The following is a 27,371-nucleotide window of genomic DNA, read 5'->3' as shown; positions in this document are numbered from 1 at the left end:
ATGTTGACGATCCTAATGGGCTACCGGTCAATTAATTGTATATTCGGGAACTGTCGAGACGAGGCCCGTTTTGCGTGAGGTCATCCGCGCTCGGCGTTTTCTGGGTGATGCTTCCGTTCCGTTAGTGGTAAGTTCGTGCTGGAAGTCGTTCGTATAATAAAAATCTTTGAATTTTAACCCGCGCCCCGTTGGGCTCTGCCGAGCAACGCGCCCGGTTGGGGGGGGGGCCATTTTGGCCCCCCCCTAAGATCTCGAGAACCACGCAACATAGCGACAAGCGGTAAACGGCGTTGGATAGCCCCAACGGGGAACTACCTTGTGACCCAATTTTATTGACCTAGGTCAAACCGATGACGTCACAGGTCAGGTCAAAGGTCCAATTTTCACCGTTTACAGGCACTTCAAGAAATGCGTTGTAAAATCGAGTAAAATGCATTTCATTGAAAATCATCGATGGGGAAATGTTCTTCAAACACATATTTTGCTATTTGAGGTCACTGATACCAGGTCAGGTCACAGAGGTCAGGTCACGGGGGGGTCACAATATGAAAGTGTCGTGTGATACATGTTTTATGGTCCATTTTACATGACAAATGCGATTATATGGGTCAGGCAGCCTTTGGGGCCAGCTTAGATCACGTTTTGGTCAAGGTCAGGTCAAGGTCAGGTCAATGTCAGGTCAAATTAGGTCAAATTTCAAAGTTAATATTTTTGCATAAAATGGGTATCGAATCGATGCAGCTCGTCACGGGGAGTTCAATGGTGGTCTTTGTTTTGCCGTACGTGGTCTAGAATTGCTAAAAATTGAGTTCAAAAAATTGACGTCATCATTTTTGAATAGTTTTTTCGCTATAATTTGGCCAAAAAACGAGATATCGATCTGAAATTTGGTATGTATATAGAAGAGCGCTGGGACTATCACATATATTCCGGTTTTTTCGAAATTCGGAAAATTTTTGGATTTTTTTCAAAGTTTTTCTAAAAAAATCAATTTTTTGATTTTTTTTTGGTCAAAAACCAAAAATTTTGAAAATCCGAGATAGCAGTTTTGTAGCGCCGCTTTTTGTCTACTAGACCATATAAAGAACTTTGAAACTGCTTGATAACTGTAGATTTGGTGAGCGTTTCAAGATTGCATGTTTTTTGCCCATTTTTGCTCGAACATGACCTCAGTTTGACCTCAATAACTCCTGACCTAAGGTGACCTAAGACTTGAAATTTGGTGTGAAGGTGTCAAATTGATGCCCGGGAAGGTACTGAAAATTTGGCGGCGCTGCGCGCCGCCGTTTTCATGCTATTCAGGAAAAACCACAGGGGGGGGGGGCCAAAATGGCCCCCCCAACGGGGCGAGGGTTAACACTCCAAGAAAAGCGTCAACTTGTAACCCTGTCACTTGTCAGTTTTGCATTCTAGCCGCCTGATTGAGCTATCCTGCTAGATGTTTGTGAGCCCGGTGAGGCGAACCGTCCCCTTCATCTCCCCTCTCGCCAGTCCTCTCTCCCCTCTCCCTCCCTCTCCCCTCTGTCCGCGCCCTCCGATCCATCACTCTGTAATGACGGCCCGCCAATCAGCCACTCCCGCGGCCGGAGAGCGTTCACAGACGACCTGGCCCGGAACTGTACCTAACCTGAAACCATCCCCTCCGGCCCAAGACGCGCCCATCGGAGCAGGACCCGCGTCCACCGCCACCGGCATCAGAGATACGATGCTAATTGTAACATGCCCGGGTGATCGCATTCTGAAAAGGTCAATGTCAAAACTGATTTAATGAGTTTGAAAAACACCGTGTCAGTGGCTGAGTTTTTGTTTCAGTTTTTTTTTTAGTGAGAAAAAGTCAATGGGTGAAAATTTTCATTTTGTATGTTTTATAAAAAAGCTTCCTTACAACAACGACGCTTTGTATCTTGGGATGTATTTGGCATCGTTTGTCTGATAACAGCGCCGTTTTCTTGTCTTCCGCGCGTTAGATGACCGTTTGATCGGTGTATCTCGGGGTCTAATTCGTCGGCCTTGAGATATCAGATCGGTCAACACCCTCTCTCATTTGGAACGTGTCAATCATGGTCATCACTCGCGAGACGGTTGGGTCTACGGCTGAATATTCTACAGCCTGCTCTGGTGGTTGGATAAACGTTTGATAAACGATCGTTTTTCGATAGGTTCTTTGCATTTTGTGCAAAAATAAATTGATCATTATTTTTCCTTTAATGAATAATAATTATAACCAAGAGCAAGCACCTAGGGCAGTTTGGCGCAATTGCTGCATCACGCACTAATGACGGCCAATCGAAGGCCGCACATTACCCCTTAGCCATGTAGCCCTCCGGTCCGGTCAGCAGAGAGCGCGTTCCCCTCCCGCGGCACCGTTTCGGGCCGCGGCCTACTACACTCTGGCCAGCTCCCATCTGATAACGGAGATCCTGCGCGCCTCCCAAACCTTTCATCCCCAGTGTCGCAAGCCAGGCACGCTCCTGGGCCCGTCGCCCTTTGAGGCGGCACCGGCCAGCGGAGGCGCAAGGCTGCCACGGAGCAGCTGCCTTGCCGCCGGCGCTGTGGTTCCCGCCGTCGCCGCCAGGTGGCAGAGCGGTCGACCGTCGCTGGCTCGTCGCGGCGGCGGCGCTCAGTGTCGCGGATGAGACGACGGGGAGGGTTTGCGACTTGTGAGTCTGTGAAGACTGTACGAACGAGACGGTTTCGTCGTGAGTGAAGTGGTTTTGGGGACTGGCGAGGTTGAAGTGAACAAGGTATTTCGGATTTTACAAACTGGTGAAACTACCTGGGCCGAGTGGAAAGTCCAGCATCCCCGACGTCTCACAGGTAAATACAGAATTTGCCATTTCTTAAAATTAAAACATCTTATTGCATTTTAACTGTTGAACTGTGGTCAAGATTTCCACGCATTGTGGACGAAGTGTGTTTTGCGGTATGCTCAAAGATGCGCTCCATGTTCCCAGTCTGCGGTCCTTTCTAATTCCACGCTCATGCCCTTGTGGAGGCCGCGAGATAAATTCGACTTGCAAAACTCCTCCCCAAACATCACTTCTCCATAACAGAAGGCACACGCTGTCCCGTCGCACGACCGCTCGTCTCACCAGTCGCCACGCAGCTCATCAGCATGTGCATTTGGTGTATGAATGACGGGCCAGTGCCCTGTCTGTGGGCTGTCGGCCGGACGGGGGACTATAGGACAGGGGACGGTGACCGGCCGATACAGCAGGTGGACGGACAAAGGGCACGTGCCCAGCTCGGGGCAGATGGCCAGTCGAGAAGACATTAGCGATCGGACGGGGTTGTGTCGTTGTTTGTAACTTCGCTCTACGTAAGTGGCCACTGCAGCAGCCTTGACGTGTTTTCGTCTCGTGCTTTGTTGAGAGGTCCTATTGTGTGTAGGTAGTCGTCTCCGCACGTCAGACAAAGATTGCGGTCTTATCTTTCGTTGTCCGTGTTTTTACCACATGGTGATACAGAAAGATTGCTTACTTACAAAACGCAATAATGAATAACTAAATATCTGCTGATGGTAAGTAACCGAGGCATCGGCGATTTCAATCGAAACCCAAAAACAAGAGATTGTATCATTGTAGTGAGAGATCGAGTTTTGTCAACCCATAAAATACTAGATGCTGATAACCATAATATCATATAATAGTGTTGTTCAATGAGCAAGACTAATTAGGTACACACGCTAACAGGATTTGTTCACAAGCATCAAATTTAAAATTCCATATGAATAATGGATCTTATAGGTCTATGGCTTCTGGAGCATGGGCGAACAAACAGAAAATACCTACTTATTCATGTTTCGTTGCACCGAGAGAATATGCAATTGCATTGCAGCTGCCAATTATAACGAGGAGAATGAGCATCGGCCATGCACATCACATGAAATGAAACATGCCGTGCACCTGTTACACAAGTAGATATTCGAAGCTGGCTGTTGACTGGCATTTATACTAATATCCGTCTTCAAGTGCAAAAATAGAAAACAATTTCTGACTTCATGTTTCCGCCTTACCTCACACTGCCATGCGATCTAAATCATCCTTCTCTCCACATTTTATTTTACAATCACTACATCGTTCTTACGTGCAATTCAAGCCAATGCATTGACCTTGCATGACCACAGAAAAGCGCCAACATGGTGTCCATGTGGCTATCCTGGAAGGCCGGTACAGTCCTTCACCCTCTGGCTTTAGTTCGTCCTCGTGATATTGATGCTCAGTGCCTCCTTTACCTCTAATCTTTACTTAGTTATTCAAATAACTTCTTCAGCTGCATTGGTCTGAACCAAGGGACTTGTAAGGCGGAGTCAATGTCCTCTGCTGGCCCACCCGTTCCCGATTTCCCGATACATCCGACCGTTTGCTACCGGTCGGTCGGCTGCCTCCCGTGTATCGACCTGACGACACTCGTAGTTCGTGACCGGCTGCTCTTGACACCTGGAGATGTGATCTTTCTCCAGCGTGCATTTCAAGTGCGGGAAGGGTAGCTCCGAATGGCAGGGATGACATGAGATCGGGCTCAGATATGACACCCGAGTCTGTAACGGAAAATCGGGGAACGGCGCGGACAGAGCAAAAAACTTGTTTCACGACCTCGTAAGGTCGCCAGTTTGTCGTGTGGTGACGTCAGATGCCCGGTCGATACTCCGAACACGTGTGAGCCGGTTTGAGCTCTGACTGTCACAAACTGAGCGGCTATCTGACAGAGAATTAATCCTCCTTCTGGGAAAATCAGTCGTGTCTCCAGATTTCACATCCTCTACCGGCCTCGATTTTGTCAACCAGTCGCGGCTCTCGGTCAGGCCGTGCCGAACGGAGGAGTTTATTTCCTCGCGAGCCTGCCGTTCCGGTCTGGCGGGGGTGCCAGGTCGGTCATTGTCTGGTGGCCGGGACAGAGCCGTGTAATCAGCTGTGTCTGGCGCCAGTCCGATCGGCTGTGTCCACGGCGCCGTCGCCGGCTCAGTCAGCTGTGTCTACTGTCGGCGCCGATACACCGCTCCCTGATTGGGTCTCACGTATCGGGCAGTCAGCTGTGCACACTGCACACACCTGCCCGGTCAATGGAGGCTGTGTTTGTCCGCTGTCGGGACAAACTGATTCGAAGTAAGTTTGTACTTACACTTGCTGGGGGCTGCAAGGGGCTGGTCCATGGTTGTGTCCTGTCCATTGGGAGAACAATTAACATGACACTACTGTTCATGAGCCATCCCTCAGTCACCAATCACCATCTTCCTCAATTGCCCATGCGTCTAGATTTCCTATCCCATCTCCTCACCTCAGAAATATCGACCCGGCCAGTCAGCTGTCTGCTTGACCGGTCTCCTCTTACGCTGAATCTCATATACACATGCCTCCAGTTTTCCTGTCCCATCCCCTGACCTCAGCACTCCCGGCCCGCTAGTCAGCCCTCGTCTAGGCCAGCTAGCTCACGGCTCGGTCCGTCAGCTCTCAGCTCGTCCCGACCCGTCCAGTTAGCTCTCGCCTAGGCCAGCTAGCTCACGGCTCGGTCCGTCAGCTCTCAGCCCGTCCCGCGGCCAGTCAGCTACCCGCCCGGCTCAGCCCGTCAGCTCTCGGCTCGGCTCGTTCAGTCAGCTCTCGGCTCGGCCCGGTGACCGGGCAGCACCGTTACAGTCGGCGTCATGCAACGCTGGTCGCGCCGCTCGGTCGCGTCGTGTCCCGGAGACGGTGCTGAGTCCCGGACTCTTGAAACAGTACTGGAAGCGGCACTGGTATCCGGGCTCGGTAAACCGGAGATCAACGGGCGGGAGATCGCTGGTGTGAGACACTAAACGTCACTGCTCAGGACAGTGGCTCGACTGATTGGTTTGACAGGACCGGTAAGGCGGCACGGTCGGCCTAAGGTTGATATAACCGGACACTGTCACCAACCGGTCACCGAACGGTCATCTGATGGACGCGTGAGATTCATTGGGTGTTGGCCTAACGATCGGCAAGTTTGCAAGGAAATGGTGTCGGATAAACACTGGACTGCTGACGGTCGAAAATCGGGCGAATGACGGCCAATGCATAGCCACTGAACCGTCACGAACCTTTCACCGATCGGTCACCGGTCGGTCAGCAATCGGTCACCGTCTGGTCACCTGTTGGTCAGCGGTTGGTCAATGGACCGTAGCAGGCTGTATGCTGGACGATATACCTCCGCCCTGCAGCGGGGCGCGGGTTTACTGCTGCGGCACTGGGTCACCGGGCTGGGCCGGGGCCGTTACAGTCACAGCTGGAAGCGCAGTGCGGGGGACGGCCCGGCAGACTGCGGTGGGGGGTGGTCGGAGCACCTGGGTGCGGCTGTGTCTCTCGACCCTTCGGTCACACCCAGGCTGTGTCTCGTGCCGGCTCGATGGACCGCCCGCGGTGCTCGCTGTGCAGAGAGTACCGTCTGTTTCCGCCCAGCGGGAGATTGCCACCCCGGCTGCACTCGCGGCCTGACCGAGGCTGACCCTGTCACAACCCGTGCCGTGGCTCATAAAATATACCGGAGATGAATGCACTCACTGGCGAGGATTTCTCTTATGACCAGGAAGTGGCCATAAATCAGGAATGCTTTGGAACTGTTTTCTCTCCCAGTGTCTTAGGGTTTATTCTTTTCGCTCTTTCGGTAGCTTTGGTATTGAGAAAAATTAGGTAGGCATTCTTCCCTAATCTGTATATCTCATACATCCCTGCCAGCCGCACCCTCCGCCCTCATCCCTGCACCGTCATTAGACCCGTCATTGTCTGCCATTGCATAGCTCATTATCGCTCTGCACGGGCCGCCGCGGCCTGAGTCCAGGTCACTGGAACAGCCGCTATTACTTCCCCACTGCTGGGTCGGCTCGTGGCTGAGGTGTACCCGGCTCGCGATCGGCACGCACTGGCAGCTCACGCGACATCCTCCGGAGAGGCTGCGACGGCCGCGTCGGTCACGACTGTGCCGTTCGGGCGCGGACGACCTCCACGCTGACCCATCCAGTGACCCTGTCGGCGGCTCCGGGCCGAGCCGCCGGGCGATCCGTCGGCGCGCCGTCAGTGCCCGGTTATGACGTGTAATCAGACCGGTAGGCCGACCTCGGCACACTCAACACACGCTCCCAGCGAGCTGAGAATACTTACCGTGGCGCAACTGGTCGTCAAAGTACCCTGATCGACCACGGCGGACTGCAGTGTTTGCTCAGAAACTACCCAGCCTGGGTGGCCGGTGAACTGTGTGTTTGGGTGAACTGATCTGCCATATTCCTTTTTGTCCATTATGCCCTCTTGGTTGGTGGCTGGTGCAGCACTCGAGACATTCCACTCTTTGTTTGTCTCCCTATTGTTTTAAGTGGCTCAGCCGCCGATGCATTACCCCTGCTGGTGTGTCGGTCTTTGGAGGCCATTCGTCTGTGACCCTCCCGTTTTGACCCGTTGTTACGGTACCTCAGAACGTTCGACTCTGGTCCGCGCCCGCCTCGTTCAGCCGTGTCCTGTTCACACATGACTCCTCCATCTGTAGTCTCGGAGTCTGCTCGGCCGTGACTCATTGATCAGCGACTCAGCCGACCATGGACCGACTCGGCCGGGGCCGACTCCTTCAGAAACCGTGTGTTTCAGTTGCGCAGTTTCCCGCTACGGACTGCGGTACGGCTCATAGCACACAGTCTAAATCGCAGTTAGCGTTGTAATTCACGTTGATTCGTTATCAGGGGGTTTGATAAGGCTCAAGTGCACTTACTTGTGTTTTGATTGTCCTAACCCTCGGCGTGGCGAGAGCACTCTTGAAACGCGCTAGCTCTGAGTAGCTGCACACTGAACAATGCTCTCAATGTGCAGGCCACGGTGCACCATATCACCGCGTGCTCCGCGATCGTGCACAGCGTGCACGTGGCTCGTGCCGCTCGTGCACCCGCGCTACGACCGTGCACGAGCGAGCGCGGGCGGCGCGCGGCGGCACGCGCCTTTCTCGCTGTGTGCGCGTGCTGCGGACAGCAGTGATGGGCGCCGGGCCGGGCCCGTCTGATCGTGTGTTCCGGGCTGCTGAGCAGGCCGAACACACGCGTGCCGCGCTTCCCCAGGTGTATCAGGTGGTGTTGAAACCGGACTCCGAGGCCGGGTCGCCCTGTCGAGTCTCGGCTATCACTGCGGTGATCATGGATTTAGCTGTCTGTTTATGGTTCGAGGGAGGTGGAAAGGCCGACTGAAGCGGACACTTGTGCCGTCTCACCCGTGCGTGGGGTGTTTCAGGTATAGTGCCGTCATTTAACTCCAGCCTTTCTCTACGAGTCATTCGGGAACCGCAATGGCCTCCAAATAGAGCAGCTGAGTCATTTTATATGTATATCTACATTTATAATCAGTTTGCGTTTTGATTGCAAATCTCTAAGGACTGAACACAACAATGCATGCAATGCTAACAAATTTCCTCAAAGTGCGAACATGCAAATGGAAACGATAATACAGAATACACAGAAAAAAGAACAAGTGTGGGAAGTCTGCTTTTAACTGGTCACGAATGCTGGAGCCTTCTTTCACGCCCATGCCCCTACCGTTTTACACGCCTGGCCGTGTTTTATTTCCAGCTTTCTCGGTGTTCGATCACAGGCTCATTAGCTGTTAACCACACCTTCGAATTTACGCCGAGTCGTTCATAGCACTCCATCCGCATCAATAATTTAGTGGCCCCGAATCTCCGATTGACCCGGCGCGCTTCCCGTGCTCCGACGCGGGCAGGGGCGGGTCAAGTGGCCACTCTCTCGTTCGATGCTATCGCCGAAAAGCTGGGCCGTAAGTCAGGCTGCCTCGGCGGCCGTCGCATTACCATAGTCGGGTCATATCTCGGCCAGCCTTTGTCGTTTATACGATATCTGAACGGCCAGTGGCGGCGGCGGCGGGGCAGGCGGTGCCGACGAGTAGACCCGCCTTCTGATTGCCGACCCGATCAGGGATGTCCCAAGAGCCGCTGTCCGCTGGAGACGCTCCGCCGGCCCGGGCGCTGTGAGAGGTCTCTGAGAGGTCACGGCATCCAACGTGCCCCTCTCTGACAACAGTCGAGGTCAGCGACTGGTGACCGACTGATGGAGATGACGTCATCGTGGACACTGCTCCAAACGCACAATGGAGATTATTTGGTAAACTTTCTCGACTTTCTCACACGTGCGAGGCGATTTTGGCACTGTATGCTTCATGAATTGTGCGGCGACCCGTCTTTTTGGTCCGGGCATGAAGGCTTGGCCCGTGTCTGCGGGTGAAGGTGTCCACTAGCCATCTTTATGCCGCTCGTCTCTCTCCTCAGCCAGTCGTTTGTTTGTCTGTCTGTGTGCAGTGACGAAACCCGTGCCATCGGTGCTTTATCCGCCCCTCGCTGCCCCACCGTACCGTCGCTCAGGTCATCTGGTCATGGCCCTCTGTGACCCGGGGTCATCTTTCTGGACGCTGCTTGTGGACGATTTCCTTCCCGAAATCTGTGGAATTGGAACAAGATCAAAATGATATGACCCAGTGATACCAAAGAAATATGAATTCTTGTTCCATTTTTCACATGTTTACTTTAAGTCTCATTATATTCCAGTTAGCTTGATAGCCCCAAATAGTTGTAAAATTCTTAATTAAGCCTGTATGATAGTCCATTAGCTATTCATTCTATCAGAGTACCGTTAGAGCATCTTGTCTGCCGCCGCGCCGGGGTTCTCCCTCCATGCTCTGCCGCGTGATCTACCATTCGCTCCGGGCTGCGATGAGCCGGCGCTAAAAAGGAGCGAAAGCATGACACGGCCTTGCGCGGCCAGTAGCGATAACGTCTCCAGTTTTAGCACGGTCATGCGGCGTATAATTTGTAAGACGTATATGGAACAACGGTGCATGTTTCCATGCGAGGGCGAGACCAGACTACCAAGAACGGACGGCGAATATTACGGCACATGACGGTTTCCGGTGGAAGGATCAGCACATTCCCTGATCTTGGCATGCATTGTCCAAAATTTCACAATGAGGCATTTCAGCTAGCTTGGTGGAACCTCCGAAACAAAGAACATATTTGCGTTGCTCAGTTATTGAGCCATTGTTGCATGATGGCTGCTTGTGATGGCATTACCACTAGCGGTAGCTGTACCGACGTGAAATAGTTCATACAAAAATTCAATTAACCTCGACGATAACTACCCAAATTGATCACCTGGCTTGCCAAGCCCTCTCCAGATTAAATGGAAGACCTTGACCGTAGCTAACCGTAGCGAACTCCCTGACAGCTCCCGATATTTCTCAGCCTCCTGGGTGGCGCAATGGCCCAATGTGACGCCAATCGTCGGTGATTCGACTTTAAAGGCGCCGTAACCGGCGTGTAATGGCCCAGTGAAAGTAAAACTGTCAAATCGACTCGATATTATCATCCAATATTTCCATACGGCTCCATTCTATTCCCGCCCACTGTTTCGGAATGTTTATTGGCATGCGTGTCGTCATTGGCATTATAGGCAACTTTTCTATGTAACCGCCGACCGGTGACTCGTCAGTCGTCAATGTTCGTATATAGAACTACATAGTTAGATTGAGATGACATTCCACATAAACGGTTTGCTATTGACTTTGTATGCAATGAAGGATGAGATAAGTGATGCCATTTTGATCATCTATTTGACTTAAGTTTTTCATTTTTTACTCTACCGCACGCCACTTTCACTACTATGAGCCGTTAGTGTGAGTCTGGGATAAAAAAAAAAATACTGGGACAATCGACATTAGAATTTGTGAATTCCAAATTATGTTTAAATACGTACGATGTAAGTATTATCTTTTATTTCAATCTAACATGGATGCACGGCCTTGACATACCCTAATGTCATGATACGTCTGCGAAATATATAGGAACTTTGAAACATAAGGCAATTTTTCCAGTAATTGCTCGTCATTGTTATCCTGCCAGTTACAAATGTCACGCTCTTTTATTAGATGGGTGGGGTGCGCATATATTTAGGTCAATTTGTCAAAATGCGAAGCAGTCGCCGTGTGCTAAATTCAATCCCAAGCTCACCATTAGCACGCATACCAATGCTATCTTATGCATCTGCTTGTCTTGACTTGCGTGCAATTTAAGGCATGCGTGTGTTGGGAAATGGTGAGATCATGTGAGATGCATCAAATTAAGGATTAATAGGTTTTATCAACATGTACATTTGCGTAGGGATCACATTGCGCTCCAAATGACAAGTGTTTGTTGCTGCTGGCTGGGACTTAGTAGAAGTTTGTGAACTCATTTGTATAATTTGTATAACTTTTTTCTTTTGGAAGATTGTTGTCAATAACGCGCGCGCGCGAGCGAGCGAGCGAGAGAGAGAGAGAGAGAGAGAGAGAGAGAGAGAGAGAGAGAGAGAGAGAGAGAGAGAGAGAGAGAGAGAGAGAGAGAGAGAGAGAGAGAGAAAGAGAGAGAGAGAGGGAGAGAGAGAGAGAGAGAGAGAGAGAGAGAGAGAGAGAGAGAGAGAGAGAGAGAGAGAGAGAGAGAGAGAGAGAGAGAGAGAGAGAGAGAGAGAGAGAGAGAGAGAGAGAGAGAGAGAGAGAGAGAGAGAGAGAGAGCATGGCACCTGTAACATTATACCAATAATAACTATCGTCTTTCAAGGAAAGTGCTGGAACAGAAGACACAAGACACAAGAAGACAGAAGACAGAAGACACAAGAAGAAAATTAATTCGGTCTCGTGAGGCTGTTTCTGTTGCTGCGTCGCAGTTCCTCGTGCTGGTGGCTTGTGCTGAGTCGCAGTCTCCACTCTCAGCTGCTCCTCTGCGGTACTGAGCTGCTCCTCTGCGGTACTGAACGGACTAGGCTGCGGCAAAATACTGTGCACGAGACGATTGAAAAAAAAAAACTTTCCTGTAATCATGGTTTATGTTCTAGGTACATGGGTATGGATGGTGTCACACTGTCATATTGTCGCTGCTGTAGCAATCGTTCGTCGGATTACCGCCCGTGCGCCATATTCCGGGTCGAGTTGCATCACTGCAACATTTTTATGAGCCGCTACTGAGTGATTTATCCTTCTCAGCAGGCGAGTTTTATATTTTCAGAGCGCCTGTTTTAGCACCAGCCGACCCAAATGTTCCCACATTGATCTCTCTGAGACCACACTGGTGACGCTTTAAATTCTCTGTGGCGTCTTTCCGGCTAATTTACGGCCAATAACGGCCATCGCGGCACCGTTCCGGACCACCGGCGCTCTCACGAGCCGGTCCCAGGCACGAGAGTCGGTGCCGGCTCAGCCAGAACTGCCTCTCTGATGTAGCGAGCCGTGCTGAGTCGTGTGTTACCAATTCACTGCGACTGCTAGTGCTCACTGCTTTCGCGTGTGAATCGCAAAAGGCGAGATGAAGTAGGCTAATGCTTGTGAGCTTTTATGATCACTAGCGTAAAGTTCCATTCAAATCAGATTTCTGAAAAAAGGATCTATGCGTAAAACAAGTAATACGAGAGTCACGTGCGAGGGACATTATACAAAATATCAAACATCGAGAAGAATGGCAGCGTGCTAAGGAAACGAGCTGACGACGAATGCTCTATCAAGCCAACTGTTGTGAGCTCCCCTGTCCTGTTCAGTATCAGGAACACCGGCATTAGCAGCCCCGGACCGGTCAGATGGGACCGCGACTCTCGGACGCTGGCCGTCTGCCACTGACCGGGGTCCGATGACCCGTGTTTGTACCGTGTGGCTCATTTTGTACCGTGTGACGGTGATTTGTTTTGTTGTTTGTTTTGTTGGGTTAGGCCCTTTCGGTCTGACAAGACCATTGCAGAGCCGGAAGGATGATAGGAATTAGGGGGAGACATTGGTCTGGGCAGACACCCTAGAGAGTTGCCGGGGCTGAGCCCGTCCAAATGGACAGGCCGACCAGCCCCCCAAGCACTCACTGCACCCGGCTACGGGGTGCGCTCCCTCGGGAGCAGCGGTGCCGCTCCAAGGGAGCAGCCCGCATGAGATAAAAGTGCCTGTCCAGCCCGGAGTGGGGTTGCGGCGTGGAGGAGAAGGATTTCTGTATCCTGAGGATAGAAGCACGGAACGGTGGGACGGTGATCCGGCACTCGCCTTATATGACGTGGCGGTGACTGTCCGGCCACCACTGCACTGGCTGGCTGGCTCGTGGCTGGCCGGAGCAGCACGGCTTTACCGGCACCGTTACGAACGTAAATTAATTGCCGTCGGCTTATTGGAGATCGGTGGTCTTATATGGAGGTGAAATGTGATTCATGAGATAAGTGCATTGTTTGGTGACTTTGGGAATGAGGATGCACAATTGACCGCCCGGTTCGCTGGCTCTGCACGCGGCACGTTGCTGGGTGCGGGTGGTGCGCCCCGCCGCCCCCGAGGCGCGCCCGAAAAGGGCTGCATGCCGTGATACGGTGATTCATACCTGTCAATTAATCACTCATGTGATCGGTTATTCCATATGTGCTGTGCTACCCAGAACTGTGCCGTCCTGGTTTGGAAGGTGACCTTGCTAGAGGGCGGGACAAGGACGATAGCGCTGGCGGATTTGACCCGGTACTGCACGAAACACGGAGGGATTTACACGGAAGTATTTAGTTGCCACATTAACTTTGCCATAATGCGGAACTGGGTTTTGCAGCATGCATAAAAGTTTAAGGTTTAAGAGTTATCACGAACCCAAAAATGCAAGCATGCATTCTTATTATTTAAGGGGAATTACACCGACTTTTCCATTCTGCAAACCGCATAGCGCTTTCATTCAAAATGTAGCGAAGCTAGCAATAGCAAAGCTGAGTTATGCAATATGCCTTGCACTTGAGCTTCGTATCGCCTATTGTAGCCATTTTGAGCATAGTGATACCAAAATGCGTGACATTTCCATGGAGGAAACTATCTAGCCGAATGGTGAATACATGTCATTTAACGTGTGAACTACTCGTTGCCTCCTGCCTTTGAGGCTGAAGGTTACGCCTTCCCTTTTGCTGTGGCTCTGGCCTTGAGCTTTATCCCAGAGGCCATTGTTTCTACCAGGTCAAACTTATGATACATGGCACCGGCAGAATTTCGCTAGAAGAGAACTTCATTGTTCTACCTGGCTTCATCAACTCATGTTCCGGCCTGACGCAGCTGTTCTGACATTGAACATGAGGATAACCTTGCATTGTGGATGCACACTTCTTTAACTCAAAGGCATCACTCATCTGAAATAAATACATCCTTTATCCCACCTACCTCACGACCGACACGCGGCGGAAAATCCTCAGTTCTGAGGAGGCGGCCTCTCACTTCACCCCTGCTCTATCAGCTGCGCACGCGGAAGCCTCTCAGGCACCCTGCCATTAGTCGTGTGGTTTTCTCATACCCTGTGGTGACCCGGACCCCGACATCGAAATCGAAAGCGGCATGACGTAGCTCCGCAGTCCGTGAGCGGCAGTTAACCCGGGTCTGCACGCCTCCGAACGGCAGAAAGTGAGATTTGGCGAACGGTGATCTGTGGCTCTGGCTCGAGAAAATTCGGGACTCTAATGTAACAGATTTTAACCGATTTTATTACGCTGAAACTTTGGTGGCTGGCCTGGCTTTTCTTCCGTCATACTTGTAACCTGGCGTCTGTGCTTTACGTAAGTTGTTTTGCATAATTTGCCTCACTATGCAATTCTGCAATTGTACACCTATTTGTGTCGTCAACTTTATTGCGAACAAAATTGAAACACCATTACAATTAGTCTTATCATAGCATGTATTTATTTTAGATACTGAACTCATACACAGACGTAAAAGTTTGCATGATATTCACATGTTGTATGCCAAAACCTAGGCACAGAGTGCAAAAAGTCAACAGTACAACACCTAAGCGTGCATGAAGCAGCAGATCTGACTTACCTGTCCTTCAGGAAACGTCTTTTCATATATTCTTACATTATTTCTCCTTCCATCATGGCTGATACCTAAAGATAAGTTGCGTTTACAGTACCGCTAATAAGACGCTTCCGTGTTTTGTTGAGCTTTATGTATTTTGTTGTTTTCACTGCACATAAATATTCATATTTATAGCTCTCGTATTTACCCATGGTTCTACCCTTACCAGTGGGTCCGTGTCCCTGTGAACACCGGACGCCTTCCGCGAGCTCTAACCATGCCGTGCACCGTCTAACGTCTCTGATACCATCATACCGTCACACTGAGGTGGACACTACACGCTCCTGGTGACCGCGGCTCCAGGAAAACACCGCCAAACGACGGCAGCCGCGCCGTCAAACGACGGAAATGTGCACCGCCGTGTGCCGCGATCGGTCCGATCAGCGAGCCTGACTCGCCTGCGGCAGCTCCGGGTATATTCCTTGTATTCCACCCTCGTTTATATCGATACCTGCCACCTGCCTGCTCGTTCCGTCGAGCGGTTCCTGAGTCATAGGACGGGGTCACTGCAGGCGGAACTGAACGCTCGGGCGGGGCAGCGCCGGGATAATCACGGGTCCGCCAGTACCGCAGACGTGGTGACGCGAGACGCTGCCATTGGCCTGATGACGTCATTGGTAACGATGACGTCATTGGCGATTGCTGGTCGGATGTTGATTGTTTCCCTGAATGGTGTGTGTTTCACTGCGTTGCCGGAGGCGTTTTGGGGTCCTCATGGGCAAGCAGAGTGACCACAGGAATATTATTGGGCATTGTTCGGTCGGCAACGGCCGGATGAAATGAGTCGTTAGGTCTGTGTGCAAGGAATTACCCAAATAGGTTGGCTCGCTTGTGTTTTAATGGCGATGACTCCCGCTTGTGGTGAGCCATGCATACGATGCTCAGAATGTTCATTCAAAAGCTGACAGCGGCATCTGTGACTCATGAGTGACGGTCATTTTTACGAAGTAGTACATGCATGGTCATCTGACCTGACGAGGAATACAGGCCATCCGCAAATCCTCTTCATTCACAACCAGTCTGTATAGGACTTAGGACTTAGCATTGCAATGTGAAATATCTCCTGGCATTGTCTGTCATTAACTCACTCAAAACGCTTCAAATTGCTCACAATTCGACCTACCTACCCTGACGATCGTCTTCTCCCGAGATGTTTCACAGCGCCATAACGCTTCCAAAGCTTTGTAATCGACAGACTCCGGTCAGCGAGGATCATTGCCTCTAGTGAATCTGCACTCTTTTGACATAGGCCCCATCTCGGCGCGATGGCAATGTAGCAAAATAAACGCACGGGCTGCCCGTCCCTCTCCCTTCAGACCGGCCCAGACCCATGGCTGGTCACAGGGAATGTCAGTTCAGCGTGTCGCACCACGGCCAGTGTCACAGCAGAGGCGCGTCGGGCCTCAGCTCGTGACACCAGACTGTCAGCGATATGGTCTTGATCGATGGCACGAGGTAAAAACTCGCTCCCCGACCCCTCTGACTTGTAGCGCCGACCCGAGGGTGTTTATAGTAAAGGCCGCCAGGTGGCAGATCGGTCGCCGTCGGCGCTGCGGTGACGGAGAGTTTAGGCGCTGATTAGGTACGTGCGGCACGTCGGGTTTTCGGCACACCCTACACTGCGAGGGCTGATTAGATGGACGCTAATACCGCAACTGGTCACTCAAGTCGGATGACAGACGTCCTTTGGGGCCGCAGGGGGGGGGGGGGGCGGGGGGAGGGTGCGGCGAGTTGGTGACAGAGGGGCGGAGGAGTGGGCGGGGTGACATTCAGCACACACAAGGTCATAACTCTCGACAATGAATGTCAGTGACTGCAGCGTTAGTGGGTGCGCTATCAGAGGCGGCGTTCCGTCATGTGCGGCCCGGTCACTCTGCACGTCACTCGTCCCGCTTCTCCGCCCGGCGGAGGTTTCTCCGCGCGGCACAGGCTGTAATTGGCGATTTTGAAGTGGTGAGTTTCCCCGCACCACGCTGCGCGGACCGACCATTACGCCTTGTCGGGGCTTGAAAACGCAGCGCCGGTCTTGGAAGGCAATTACGGTGACCGTTGGTCGCCGCTGTGGGTGAGACTGACCCGGGGCGGGGACACGGATACGGAGAGACGAGAGACGGGAGACGAGAGACGAGAGACGGGAGGCGGATCCAGGAGCTCCGGGGGAAGCGTTTACAGCTGCCCAGAGACGGGAGCGTTCCACGGGACCGCTCAACCGAGCTCTCGTGAACCGTTCGTCCGTTCGTCTGCGGGCGCTCCCGTCAGGGATTGTTCGTCACCTAATAGTCCGACCGCCTATTTTTTTTTTCTATTTGTTTCTTCGGTCGGTGGTCGCCCACCATTTCAAGTCGTTAGAATTGTCGTTTGGTGGTTCCGTGATCGTCCCAACTGTCGGCACTGATGATAAATAATGCCTGTGGAATGTGGATACCCGATTCGCTGAGCATATACCTATATACTGAGCACAATGATCGAACGGTTTGCTATAGTTGCAGGCCAACATTGTTCCGATAAAAAAAATTGTGGAATGCAATTAAATTCATCGCAAGATGTCAATCAGTCCAGATTGTGCCCGAAATGTCGTAACGCGCTTGTGACTCACTTATACCTAACCGGTTCAATCGTGGGACAATTTTCACACTAACTCAAACCTTCCTCTCTGCGTGACTTGAGTAATTCCGTCCTTTACTACCTGAGTGTGTGGAGCGATTGTTTCCGTACATTCACCTCTTCGAAATATGCCATCAAACTCAGAGCTATCTGGTGTCTTTCGGAGCGTATCTTCTGCCTCATTGGTAATCCACTCGTACACCTCCTCCAAGGTCACGATATATCCGTGCCGGTGACACTGCCATTCGTCTGACGCGCCAAATTTGTTCACAGGTGCGCCGGGAGCGCCGCGCCGCGCCGCGCCGGCCCGTGCCGACCGCTGCAGGACACCATGCCCACCCTCTACTGATCGGCCAGCGTCATGGCCAAGATCCTGAAGCAGCTGAGCGCTATGCCGGGCCGGCTGTTTCCGGCCGAGCCGCCCGAGAAGCAGCGTCCGCCCGAGCTGTTCATCGACGCCGACGCGCTGGACGTGTACGCGCTGCGCCGGTGTCAGTCGGACCTGTCGCCGCTCTACCTGACCCGCCTGTCGGTGTCAACGGACGACCTGCACGCGTCGACGCTGCCGCCGCCGCGCGGACTCATCGACACACTGCAGGAGTTCAGGGTGAAGGGCCGAGGAGTGATGAGACGCGTGCGCGGCGGTGCGGACAAAGAGCGCAGTGGAAATGCGGTCTCGCGCAGTGATAGCTTTAAGTTCCAGTCACCGGAGGAGCGAGGAGACAATAACATCGTGCCGCCCAGACGGAGAGGCAGGAAGAAGGGAGTCAGACCGCCCTCCATGCCACAGGTGAGTCTGGCCTTCATGGCAACGTGGGTCATCTCTCATGCCACCATATAAGAGTAGGGAAGTAAGCTAATGTTAGTCGTTGGCTGCTGTATGAGTTGCATTTTCCGCTAAATGACTCTGAAGTGTTTGCCCATTTAAGTGGCTGTATGTTTGAATAGCCTCGTCCCGGTTCAGTGCTGAGTAAGTACCTGGATATTGCACCGTAACATGGCTTCTTCAATGGCTCGACTCGAGGCCATTTGAATCCGGCCAGTCGGCAAACATGAGCGGCTGCCGCGCGGACCGTCTGACGTTTTACCACCCGATGTGCAGCGCGATAGTGAGCCAGCACCGCCACCGGGCAACTTACACAGCTCCGCGCCTTGACCCGGAATCCGACCGGTCAGCGCTAACGTCCGTAATTTACGGCAAATCTGTCAGATCTCGGGTGGAGGGGAGGCTGTCTACGGGTGGGAGCCTTGACCGCGGTGAGGTTCCGTAGGGTGTCTGGAGGGGAGAAAACGACAGTCATCGCTGTCCTCTGGTGTGCGCGGATCGGGGTCGACAGGGACTGTTTGCGGACAGGTGATTAGTGATACTCCGTCAATAGATTTTGTAGGATGCGTCAACATAGTTCGTCAAACAAAACGCGTAAGATATCCTTCAGAAGATGTGACAATTGGCAAGGACCATGTGATAGGAAACCAGTAATATTTAAATAAGACGTTAGTCCCCAACTTTATAAGCACTCCGAACTCGGAGTCACTATGCCAATTATGGATTGTCTGAGTCGGGAGGCAGGTTTTCAGCCTCGCCAAATATCTCGGCTCTCCAGCATTCTTGTGAAATCACTATCCACGTCAGGAGAGCTGTTGGCGGTGATTTCAAACGGACGGTATTCGCGGCTCGTGAAGGTCATATCTGTCTGACGAGCAGAGTTGAGGACTTCTACCCCGAGGCCGGTGACTGAAGATCACTGGAGGAGCCCGCGCCGCGCGACCACCGCTCTCACCTCTCGCCCATCACCCAACCGCCGCGGCACCGCCCAAACCGCCGCGGTTACCGGGCCCTTCACCTGCTGCCCGAGGGGATTAGCGCGGCTGTAAAGTGTCCCCAGCCGAGCGGCGGCCCTTTAGAACTCACGCGCCTCTCAATGGAGAGGGTCGGGCGGGTTTTGACGGCACTCGCGCGCCGCTCGTCGCAGGCGCAGCTGAACGGTGAAACGGCACTGCTGCTGCACCAGGTGGAAGGCTGAAGGCCGCACGCGTCCCGTCCAGACACCCGGCGACAAAACAGAGGGCTGTCGACCGACCGGTCTTTGAATTAAACCGGCCGAAAAAGCGCAGGGCTCTGAACGCTGGCAGAATGGCAGGGGAGCGATGTAGAGGGACGAGCGAGAGACGAGAAAGGGCGAGCGAGAGGAGCGGACGGCTGAAGAGCCAGGGTAAAAGACCCATTCATTGACCGGATGTGTGCCGTCCTTAGACGGGCGCAGGACGTCCTTTGAATGTCAACGGAGCCGCCAGGATGTGTGAGGTCGTACCGCTCACCCGGCGGATGTCGCTTTTCAAACCTGTGTACACCTAGACCGCATCGTGTTTTGTTGGCCGGAAACCTCGGGCAGGATGTGTCTTCTTCGCGTCTGTGTGCCAGAAACCCTGCCCGTCGCGCTCTATTGTATCCATTTGTAATCCCATATATCTGCACCCAGCCGACCGCTCTGACCCCTCACTTTCGTCACTGGCTGATCGCTCTGGCTGTTCGGCGCCGGTCGGTAACGTTTTAATCCGTCACCCGTCGACCTCTCGCTGTCTCACGGGTGTTTTCCACTCGGCTGGTGCCGCTGTCGGTGCTCGCACCTGCGCTAGGCGTGCTGAAGGCTGCGGACGAGGGATAGATCGTCCGGGGAGTAATGACCGTGTAACTGGATCGGTCGGAGAGCAGCCTCCGTGGACACGGCGCACTGCCCGGTCTGCAGGGCGCGACGAATGGAGAACAAGGACGATAGATGGTAGTTAAGAAATGTGAGGTGAGAGGTGTAAAAGCAAAAGAATGATTAAAAACTGTTTGGCGTAGAATGCGATGAATCGAATTTCGTAAAATGTTATTTAATGTTGCGTACCTACTTTTGAACGTTTTTTTGTTGTGCACAATTAAAGTCCTCACACTTCTACTTTTCTCAGCAAAGAATGTAATAAGAAAATCCAGAAGCATCGTCACTTTGTCGATGCGTCATGAGCGTCGGCACTATCACTGATAGTCGGTGCTACCCGTCATGGCCGTCACGCTCTCCCCCACGCACCGCGTTCGACACGGGCCTTCAGTGGAAGTTCAGAGTGGCCGGCGAAGGTCCGCGATGCCCGGCGGACTATCGCTGGTCTGGAACGGATCGCGTCCCGCGGCGGCCGTACGGTCACGCTTCACAATCAGCGCGGAGGCCACCCTGCGCACCGGGGTTCAGTCAGCATCGGCCTCCCGTGTCGCCTGAGGCTCTCTCGTCACCCTGACCCGTGTTACTGCTCCTGCAGTATCGTCCTGTACCGTCCGTAGCGGTCCCTGCACTGGTCTTGCCGCATTTATGCAGGCCAATTCTTTATCTTGCGCTCATTTGCATGTTCAATATTCTATACCTACCTTCCTCATTGCATTGATTGAATCTGAAGCTTATGAGAGGAACAGTCATAACTCAGAATGTATGATTATAGCTTTTGTAGCCAAGGTTCAGCTTCAAATTAAGACATGCGTTGCCGTTGTTGCTGTTATTTTAGATTATTTTTACACAAGTGTCACTGAACCGTATCGGCCCTTGCTTCAATAAGAGCGATCCAGCGGCTTATGTCGTTACGTTCAGTTCGTCGTCTGTTTCCCATGGATATCGCCATGGGAAGTCTCTAAGAACTCTAATTATGCTATTTCTCTCTCCTGGAATCTGGATGAAGTAGAAGGATGGGGAGGCCTGGCTGATCCATCTTCCTTTCCGGCGACCGCTTTTTGTCGGCGCTGAAGGCATTCGGTCCCCCGAGTTCGTGCTTCACGGTCGCTCCAGCCATCAGCGATATAGCTGCGGAGGCATTACGGGTCGGTTATCTATAATGGACGAGATGGAGTGGACCGGTACGTTTATCAGCTCGGGTCTGCACTGAGCCCTTCCCTCCAGGCGTCTGCGCAAGGTCCGCTGTAATTGGTCCGGGCTGACACGCACAAAACCCGGCCGATGTGGTGTCACGGCTCTGGGGCTGCCGAACGGACACAGAAGCTGAACGTTAGGAAACAGTGGCTGGATGTGGCCCGATTCTGAACAAAGAACATGCTATGGGTCAATCGAACATATCTTGAAAAGCTTTTATCAGGGACAGACTCTGCTCCAGCGCCCAGACAACCCCGCGGTGGAGCCTTATTCGGCGGGCTTCGTGTGATGATCATACCTCTCTGTGAGCTCTGCAACTCACACGAATTCAGACCGTTTTGGTTCACGGGATTGAAGTGATAGCCGGGACGAGCTGGTGTGCATAGCTGACCGGTCGTTTTCGTGAGAGCAAATCTCCTATCGAGATGCGTCGTTCGTGCTTCTTTGAACATTCGTATGACGTGCAAACAACGAATAGCTCTGTATAGATAAATGCGTTGGCTGTTGCCTCTGGAATAATGGAAGCTAATTCTTCATAACCTCCTACAGATTCATTGAGCACATCTGAACTCGAACGTGCACAACAGTGGTGTCCCCATTAAATTCATTTATCCGTTACAGCTGTCATGGGTAGGTAATGGTATAGGGGTGCCACACCATTTAGAAAAGCCGTTTTTATTCGGCATAATTTCATATCGCGCTAATCTATTGTCCAACCTCTATCCATTTATCGCTCATGGGGTAGTCGAGTCTCTCTTTCATCCTCCCTTTCTCCCTCTCCCTCTTCCCCCCTCTCTCTCTCTCTCCCATCCCCTCTCGCTCTCCCATCCTCATCCCTCTCACTACCGGCACGTGCTCTGCCGTGACGGACTGGGGAATGAGAGAGGGGAGGGTACTCGCGGCGACTGGCTCCAACAGCTCTTCGTGACCATATCGGGAGGTAACAACCCGCCCACAGCTCGAGCTGCATGCCGGTGGTGGAGATCCACCCTGTGATGAGACCCGTAGTTGGGCCGGGGGTGGCCGGCATTGTCAGAGATTCGTCGATCGGTGGTTAGTTTTAGTTAGAGGCGGAGCTTGGAATGGAGTTGAAATATGTTGGAGTGGCTACTGATTGTTGATCAAGAAGTTTCTACCGATCAGCGCATCTGACCATGGACATCATTCGGTTAGCACTAGCTGGCAGCTGCTCATTTGGTTCACATTTCCGCATTGGCTGGCAGTTTCTCATGAATTGGTTGCGCTCTTATTATTTTGAGATATTTACACAAAAACTCTTGTTAAATGCCGACTTCATAAACTGCTAGCATCCGAATATGTGCAGTGCGAAACGGATTCCTCCGTACCTACCCTGCGGACTGCCAGTGGATGGAGCAGACGAGCAGTATAGTGCTGCCATCTGCTCATCGCCCTCCTTTTTAGTTGTCTGACTGGCCACCAGGGCTCGCTAAGGTCGTCATACTGCAGGACGGACCGTATGTCGACTCGATGGTCTGCCGTCAATGGCCATGTTTGTTTGCATCTCAGGGCCTGGCCCTGGCTACACTATGCGTTTTCTGCGTGTTTTTTAGAGTTTGCGTGATTTGCGTAATATCGTTCTAGAAAGAAACGACATTACGTTTTTATTATATGTTTTCATATAAACTTTCAATTAATATAAAAGTTTTATTAACTGTTATATAAATATTAAAGAACTTATATTAGTAATAACTTTTTTCTAGAACGATATTACGCAAATCACGCAAACTCGCAAAAAAACGCACGCAGAAAACGCATAGTGTAGCCAGGCCTTTATAATGTAAACGATCTTATTTGAAAGTAGGTACGTACCCACCGCTAAAGTAATGTAGGGTTTTACCAATCTCAACGGTTGGCTTTGACTGGCGATTGTTTAATGCGGAGTGATCGAAAAGAAGATGTCAATAGCTAAAGTTGCAGCTGCAAGGGTGACGATACATATAAGCTACATTCAAAGTTTCATTGTAGTCTGGCTAATCGTTCCTAAGCTTCAGAAGCAGAACATACCCATGACTGAAACCCCACATAACTTTTGCTGTGGACTGTACCTATACACAACATCTGGTTACATTTATGTCTTGTGCACTTGTAAGGCACCACACTACCACGCGGATATTGTAAGAGGTTTTAAGTTCTATATGCAGTGATCAGACCGGCGCGGTGAGCTAAACATATAGGCATTGGTTACGTTCGAGCGTTGCAATGACTGAAGGGAATATTCGCCTTCAATTAGACCAATAATAATACAAAAAGCATCATCATCGTCATCAGGTGCAGGTGGTGAGGATCTAAAGGCTAAACATGCCCTGTTTAGCGTGTCTTACTTGACCCAGCGTTTATTAATTCACAGCGATCTGGGTAAATTTATAGCAAATTACATGCAACCACTCGAAAACAATTTGAGCGATTGACTGATGGAGTAACAAACAGTTCATTACATGAGGTCACGCATAGTTATGTGGTAAATATGTGAAGAGGGTGTGTCTGACCTCATAAATTCAAAGGCAATTTAAGTACGTTACGCAAGTGGCACATTAATCACATTACTCATTTTGACCCACCCGATACCCACTCTCAAGCCTGGATTCATCTCTGGCTCCTTTCTCAAGGTGGTTATTGAACTGTCGCGATACGAACACAAATCATTTTATCACATCCCTTCAATATAAGGTTTGCTCGTCGTCACTAGCAGAGGAGCTTTCGCTGTTAATTCTAGCCCCTCATACACTAGCATCGCTTTATCGTACGAGACGCTCGTACACTATTCCTCGTCGGATTAACTCCGGCTTCGTGCCGCATTCGTGCGATGAAAGACCAGCACTATTGTTAGGTATATCCTGGTAATAACTCATTGTTGGATGTCAGTGTCGAAAAACGCGCCGTATTTGGTCCTCCGGACTCGTGCATGGACGGTACAATTTTACCGTTTTGCATGAGGTGCTGAATGAAAGGGACGTTCAGAAGGCATTGCTCATTTCATTGATGATATCATCATAAAGCTGCTAGGGATTTTATTGTTGTGGACCTCCTCTAAGTCTCATATGTTATGTGCCTCGATATAGGTACGCTAGTTAAAGTGTATGTCGCTTTTGGTATCAAATGCGTTGTACCTTCCTCACACAAAGCATTGCCTAAAAAACGCTACTTTCAATATCGCCTCAAGCAACACTCTCCATTTGCTAACACGTTTTTAACACCTTACCGCCATTTACATTCCGTCGGCCGTACCGTGTGCTGCCGTCCTGTGTTGTGTCGAATCAGTATTCCGAGTCGGCTGATTACCATTCCTTCGACCGGCCCTCTGTGCGCCTGCTTCTTGTTGCTTCCTGGCTCTCCTGCCGGCGCAGCAATCCCGGTAATCCGGTTTGTGTCGGTTATCTGCACCCGATCTCGGGATCCCGAGGCTCCGATCAACCGGCTCGAGGGCCGGACGGGGTGGGAGTCGGTGTGCCGCGCCGGGGCAACGCGTGCATATTACTCCCCCACCGTGTAGACTGGAGGAATCGATGAGGTAAGGCGAGGGGCCAGGAATTACTCTCCGACAATCAGTCAGACGAGAATTTAGTGACATACTCTGAGCGGCATCTCTGCCCCAGGCGACGGTCAGTTTTAGGTCACGGATCTATAGTACGCCGTAGATCTGGGAGCGTAAAAAGTCGCAGAATCACGGAGCTGCTCCACTGTGGAAGGAGTAGATGGACCAGTGCTGTCCATTTCTCCCCGGTGGACTGGTCTTACCCCGCCCATTAACCCCATCCATCCTAGCGGGCGACCTTTTTGTCCGCCGGCTGGCAGCCAGATACATCCACCGGATTCTCCGCTGGAAATCATTCCGCCGTCTCAAATTAACGACCACAAAACGGGCGCTCAGACGGATGGCTGGAGCCATCTCTCATCAGCGTTAGCGCGGCTACGCCCTCGGCCGACTCAGTCGTATATTAGCGTACGGAAGAGCTGGCCAGCAACAGAACGAAATACAACCAACGGGATGACGCAGAAAGGGAAGGGAGTGGAAGGAAAATGGGACGGGAACGGAACGGGACGGGACGGGACGGAACGGAACGGAACGGAACGGAACGGAACGGGACGGGACGGGACGGGACGGGACGGGACGGGGCGGGACGGACGGGACGGAACGGAACGGAACGGAACGGAACGGAACGGGACGGGACGGAACGGAACTGGGACAGGGCGGGACTGGGACAGGACGGGACTGGGACGGGATGGGACGGGACAGGATGGGCGGAAACGGGACGGGAATGGGACGGGACAAAGTCGGGGCCGGAACGTGAAATGAACGAAACAAAGCGAAGAAGTAGCGATAATAGAATAGAGTGAGAATGAAATGGCAAGAGAGCTGCGGAAAAGTGAATGGAACGAAATAAGGAGGCTCAGATAATAGATAAATTTAGAACAAAACTTTGAAGGAAACGAAATGGAACAAATTGAGCAGGAACATGCCGCTGCTATCGTAGCTGAGCGACGCATAATTGATGTATTGCTCGGACTGCCGCTAAACTCCTGTTCCCTTGGGGCTGGCACCACCTCTAATGACGTCCGTTCCGAGAGAACTGTACCGGGGAGCCGGCGTCGGCTGCGCCCCGCCGTCCACTGATGACAAATATATTGGATTGCCGATGTGATCCGTCTGATAGGGGCTGAAACGAAAGATATCGGACGTTTCGGTAATGTCAGCCACGGAAACAGCTGTTTCGAGATCGTTCAAACACGCCTGCGCGCATTTAGCATGACGACGACGATATAATCTAAAGTAACGGGAGATTTTGGCATGCTGGAGCCTTGGAAAAGTTTTCCATAAACAAACGTCGCATTTGATTTAAGTCCATTCATGACTAACTTCATCAACGCCCAAAATTTTTATTGCTATTCGGTTTTCGGTGACAAACATTTTGCGTCGTTATTGCGACCACATGCATGTATGCTCCCTCCTTATAGAGTACCGCGGGCCTCCGGGGAAGGCCATCTTTGAGTAGTTATAAGGTACCTAGCTAGGTACTGTTTCTGACACCACTCTGTACCGACCGCGCTTGTTCTCTGAACACCTTTCTTACAAAAACTGAATACGATAGGTAATGATGCGCAGCAATGTCTTGTCCATACCATGCCGCTGGTCCATGTATGTCTGCACAATGCTTGTCGAATCCACTATAAGCTCCGAGTTAGTTAGAATCACACCTGACCGCCATCGGCCTTCACTGCGCACGTGACCAAAGCCGCAGTTGGTCCGCGTATGGCACGGACATATCACGTGATGTGTGGGCCGGGGTGAGTCAGCCTCCATTCGAGGATTAGGGGAGGGAGGGATGAGATGTTCAGTGATTAGCGGGAGCTGGTGAGCGGGGTTTACTGGTGAACTGAAGTCACTGAGGAGGACAAAGATGGGGGGGGGGGGGGGGGACGATCTGACAGAGAAAGCCTGCTGATAAGTGGAAATAGCTCTGCCGTAAGTTAAGTGCTTTGGATGGATTTGCAGTCTCACTAACAGCCAGCACGAGCTGATTGCTGAATGCTGAACCATGTGCTAGTTAAAGAAAAGCACGCTGCACGCACGCGGGCCACTCGCTAGATGATTCAATTAATTCCTTATCATGTCTGCCTGGAAATCTATCGAACTCATGCCCAGAGTCCAATGCTGCCCCGTATCTCACGGTCATCAATAACAGGGATAGTATCAGTGTGACGGCAAAGGGAACCAATCTTCACCGATCAATACAAAAGCGCTCTCATTATCTGGCCAAAGTTGGGCCCGTTGTTGGGCTACCAGTGTCGTCCAATTTGGCGGAGAACGGGCCGACGCCGGGTGGCGGGCCGGAGAAATTGGACGATTAGCGCACCAACCGATCCGGGAGAGCCCCTGCTAAGAGTCCGGAGCCGACGGAGGGCTGCTGTGTGAAATGGCGGGCCGTTATAGACCGTGTGGTCTTACGATCCACTACACACATCGGCGATATCGGGGGAACGCAGGGAGCCG

General features: G+C 51.8%; 1 protein-coding gene across 2 annotated transcripts in view; it reads left to right on the top strand.

The window, feature by feature from the left end:
• The window catches only part of LOC122385588, an 82,676-nt gene that overhangs the window by 30,648 nt on the left and 24,657 nt on the right, over positions 1–27,371 (top strand). Inside the window, exons 1-2 of one of the 2 annotated variants that reach the window (XM_043373959.1) lie at positions 2,623–2,817; positions 17,739–18,255. In XM_043373959.1, coding sequence (XP_043229894.1) covers positions 17,827–18,255 — 429 coding nt within the window. In that variant the 5' untranslated portion in view covers positions 2,623–2,817; positions 17,739–17,826. Of the gene's footprint in view, positions 1–2,622; positions 2,818–17,738; positions 18,256–27,371 lie in introns of those variants that run through there. The other variant, XM_043373958.1, reaches the window with a different exon arrangement.

Source organism: Amphibalanus amphitrite, unplaced genomic scaffold (genome assembly GCF_019059575.1).
Source record: "Amphibalanus amphitrite isolate SeventyFive unplaced genomic scaffold, NRLGWU_Aamphi_draft 000224F_arrow, whole genome shotgun sequence".
NCBI classification, from domain to species: Eukaryota; Metazoa; Arthropoda; class Thecostraca; order Balanomorpha; family Balanidae; genus Amphibalanus; species Amphibalanus amphitrite.
The sequence above is the reverse complement of the archived record's forward strand: the minus strand, read 5'-3'. Positions and strand labels throughout refer to the sequence as shown.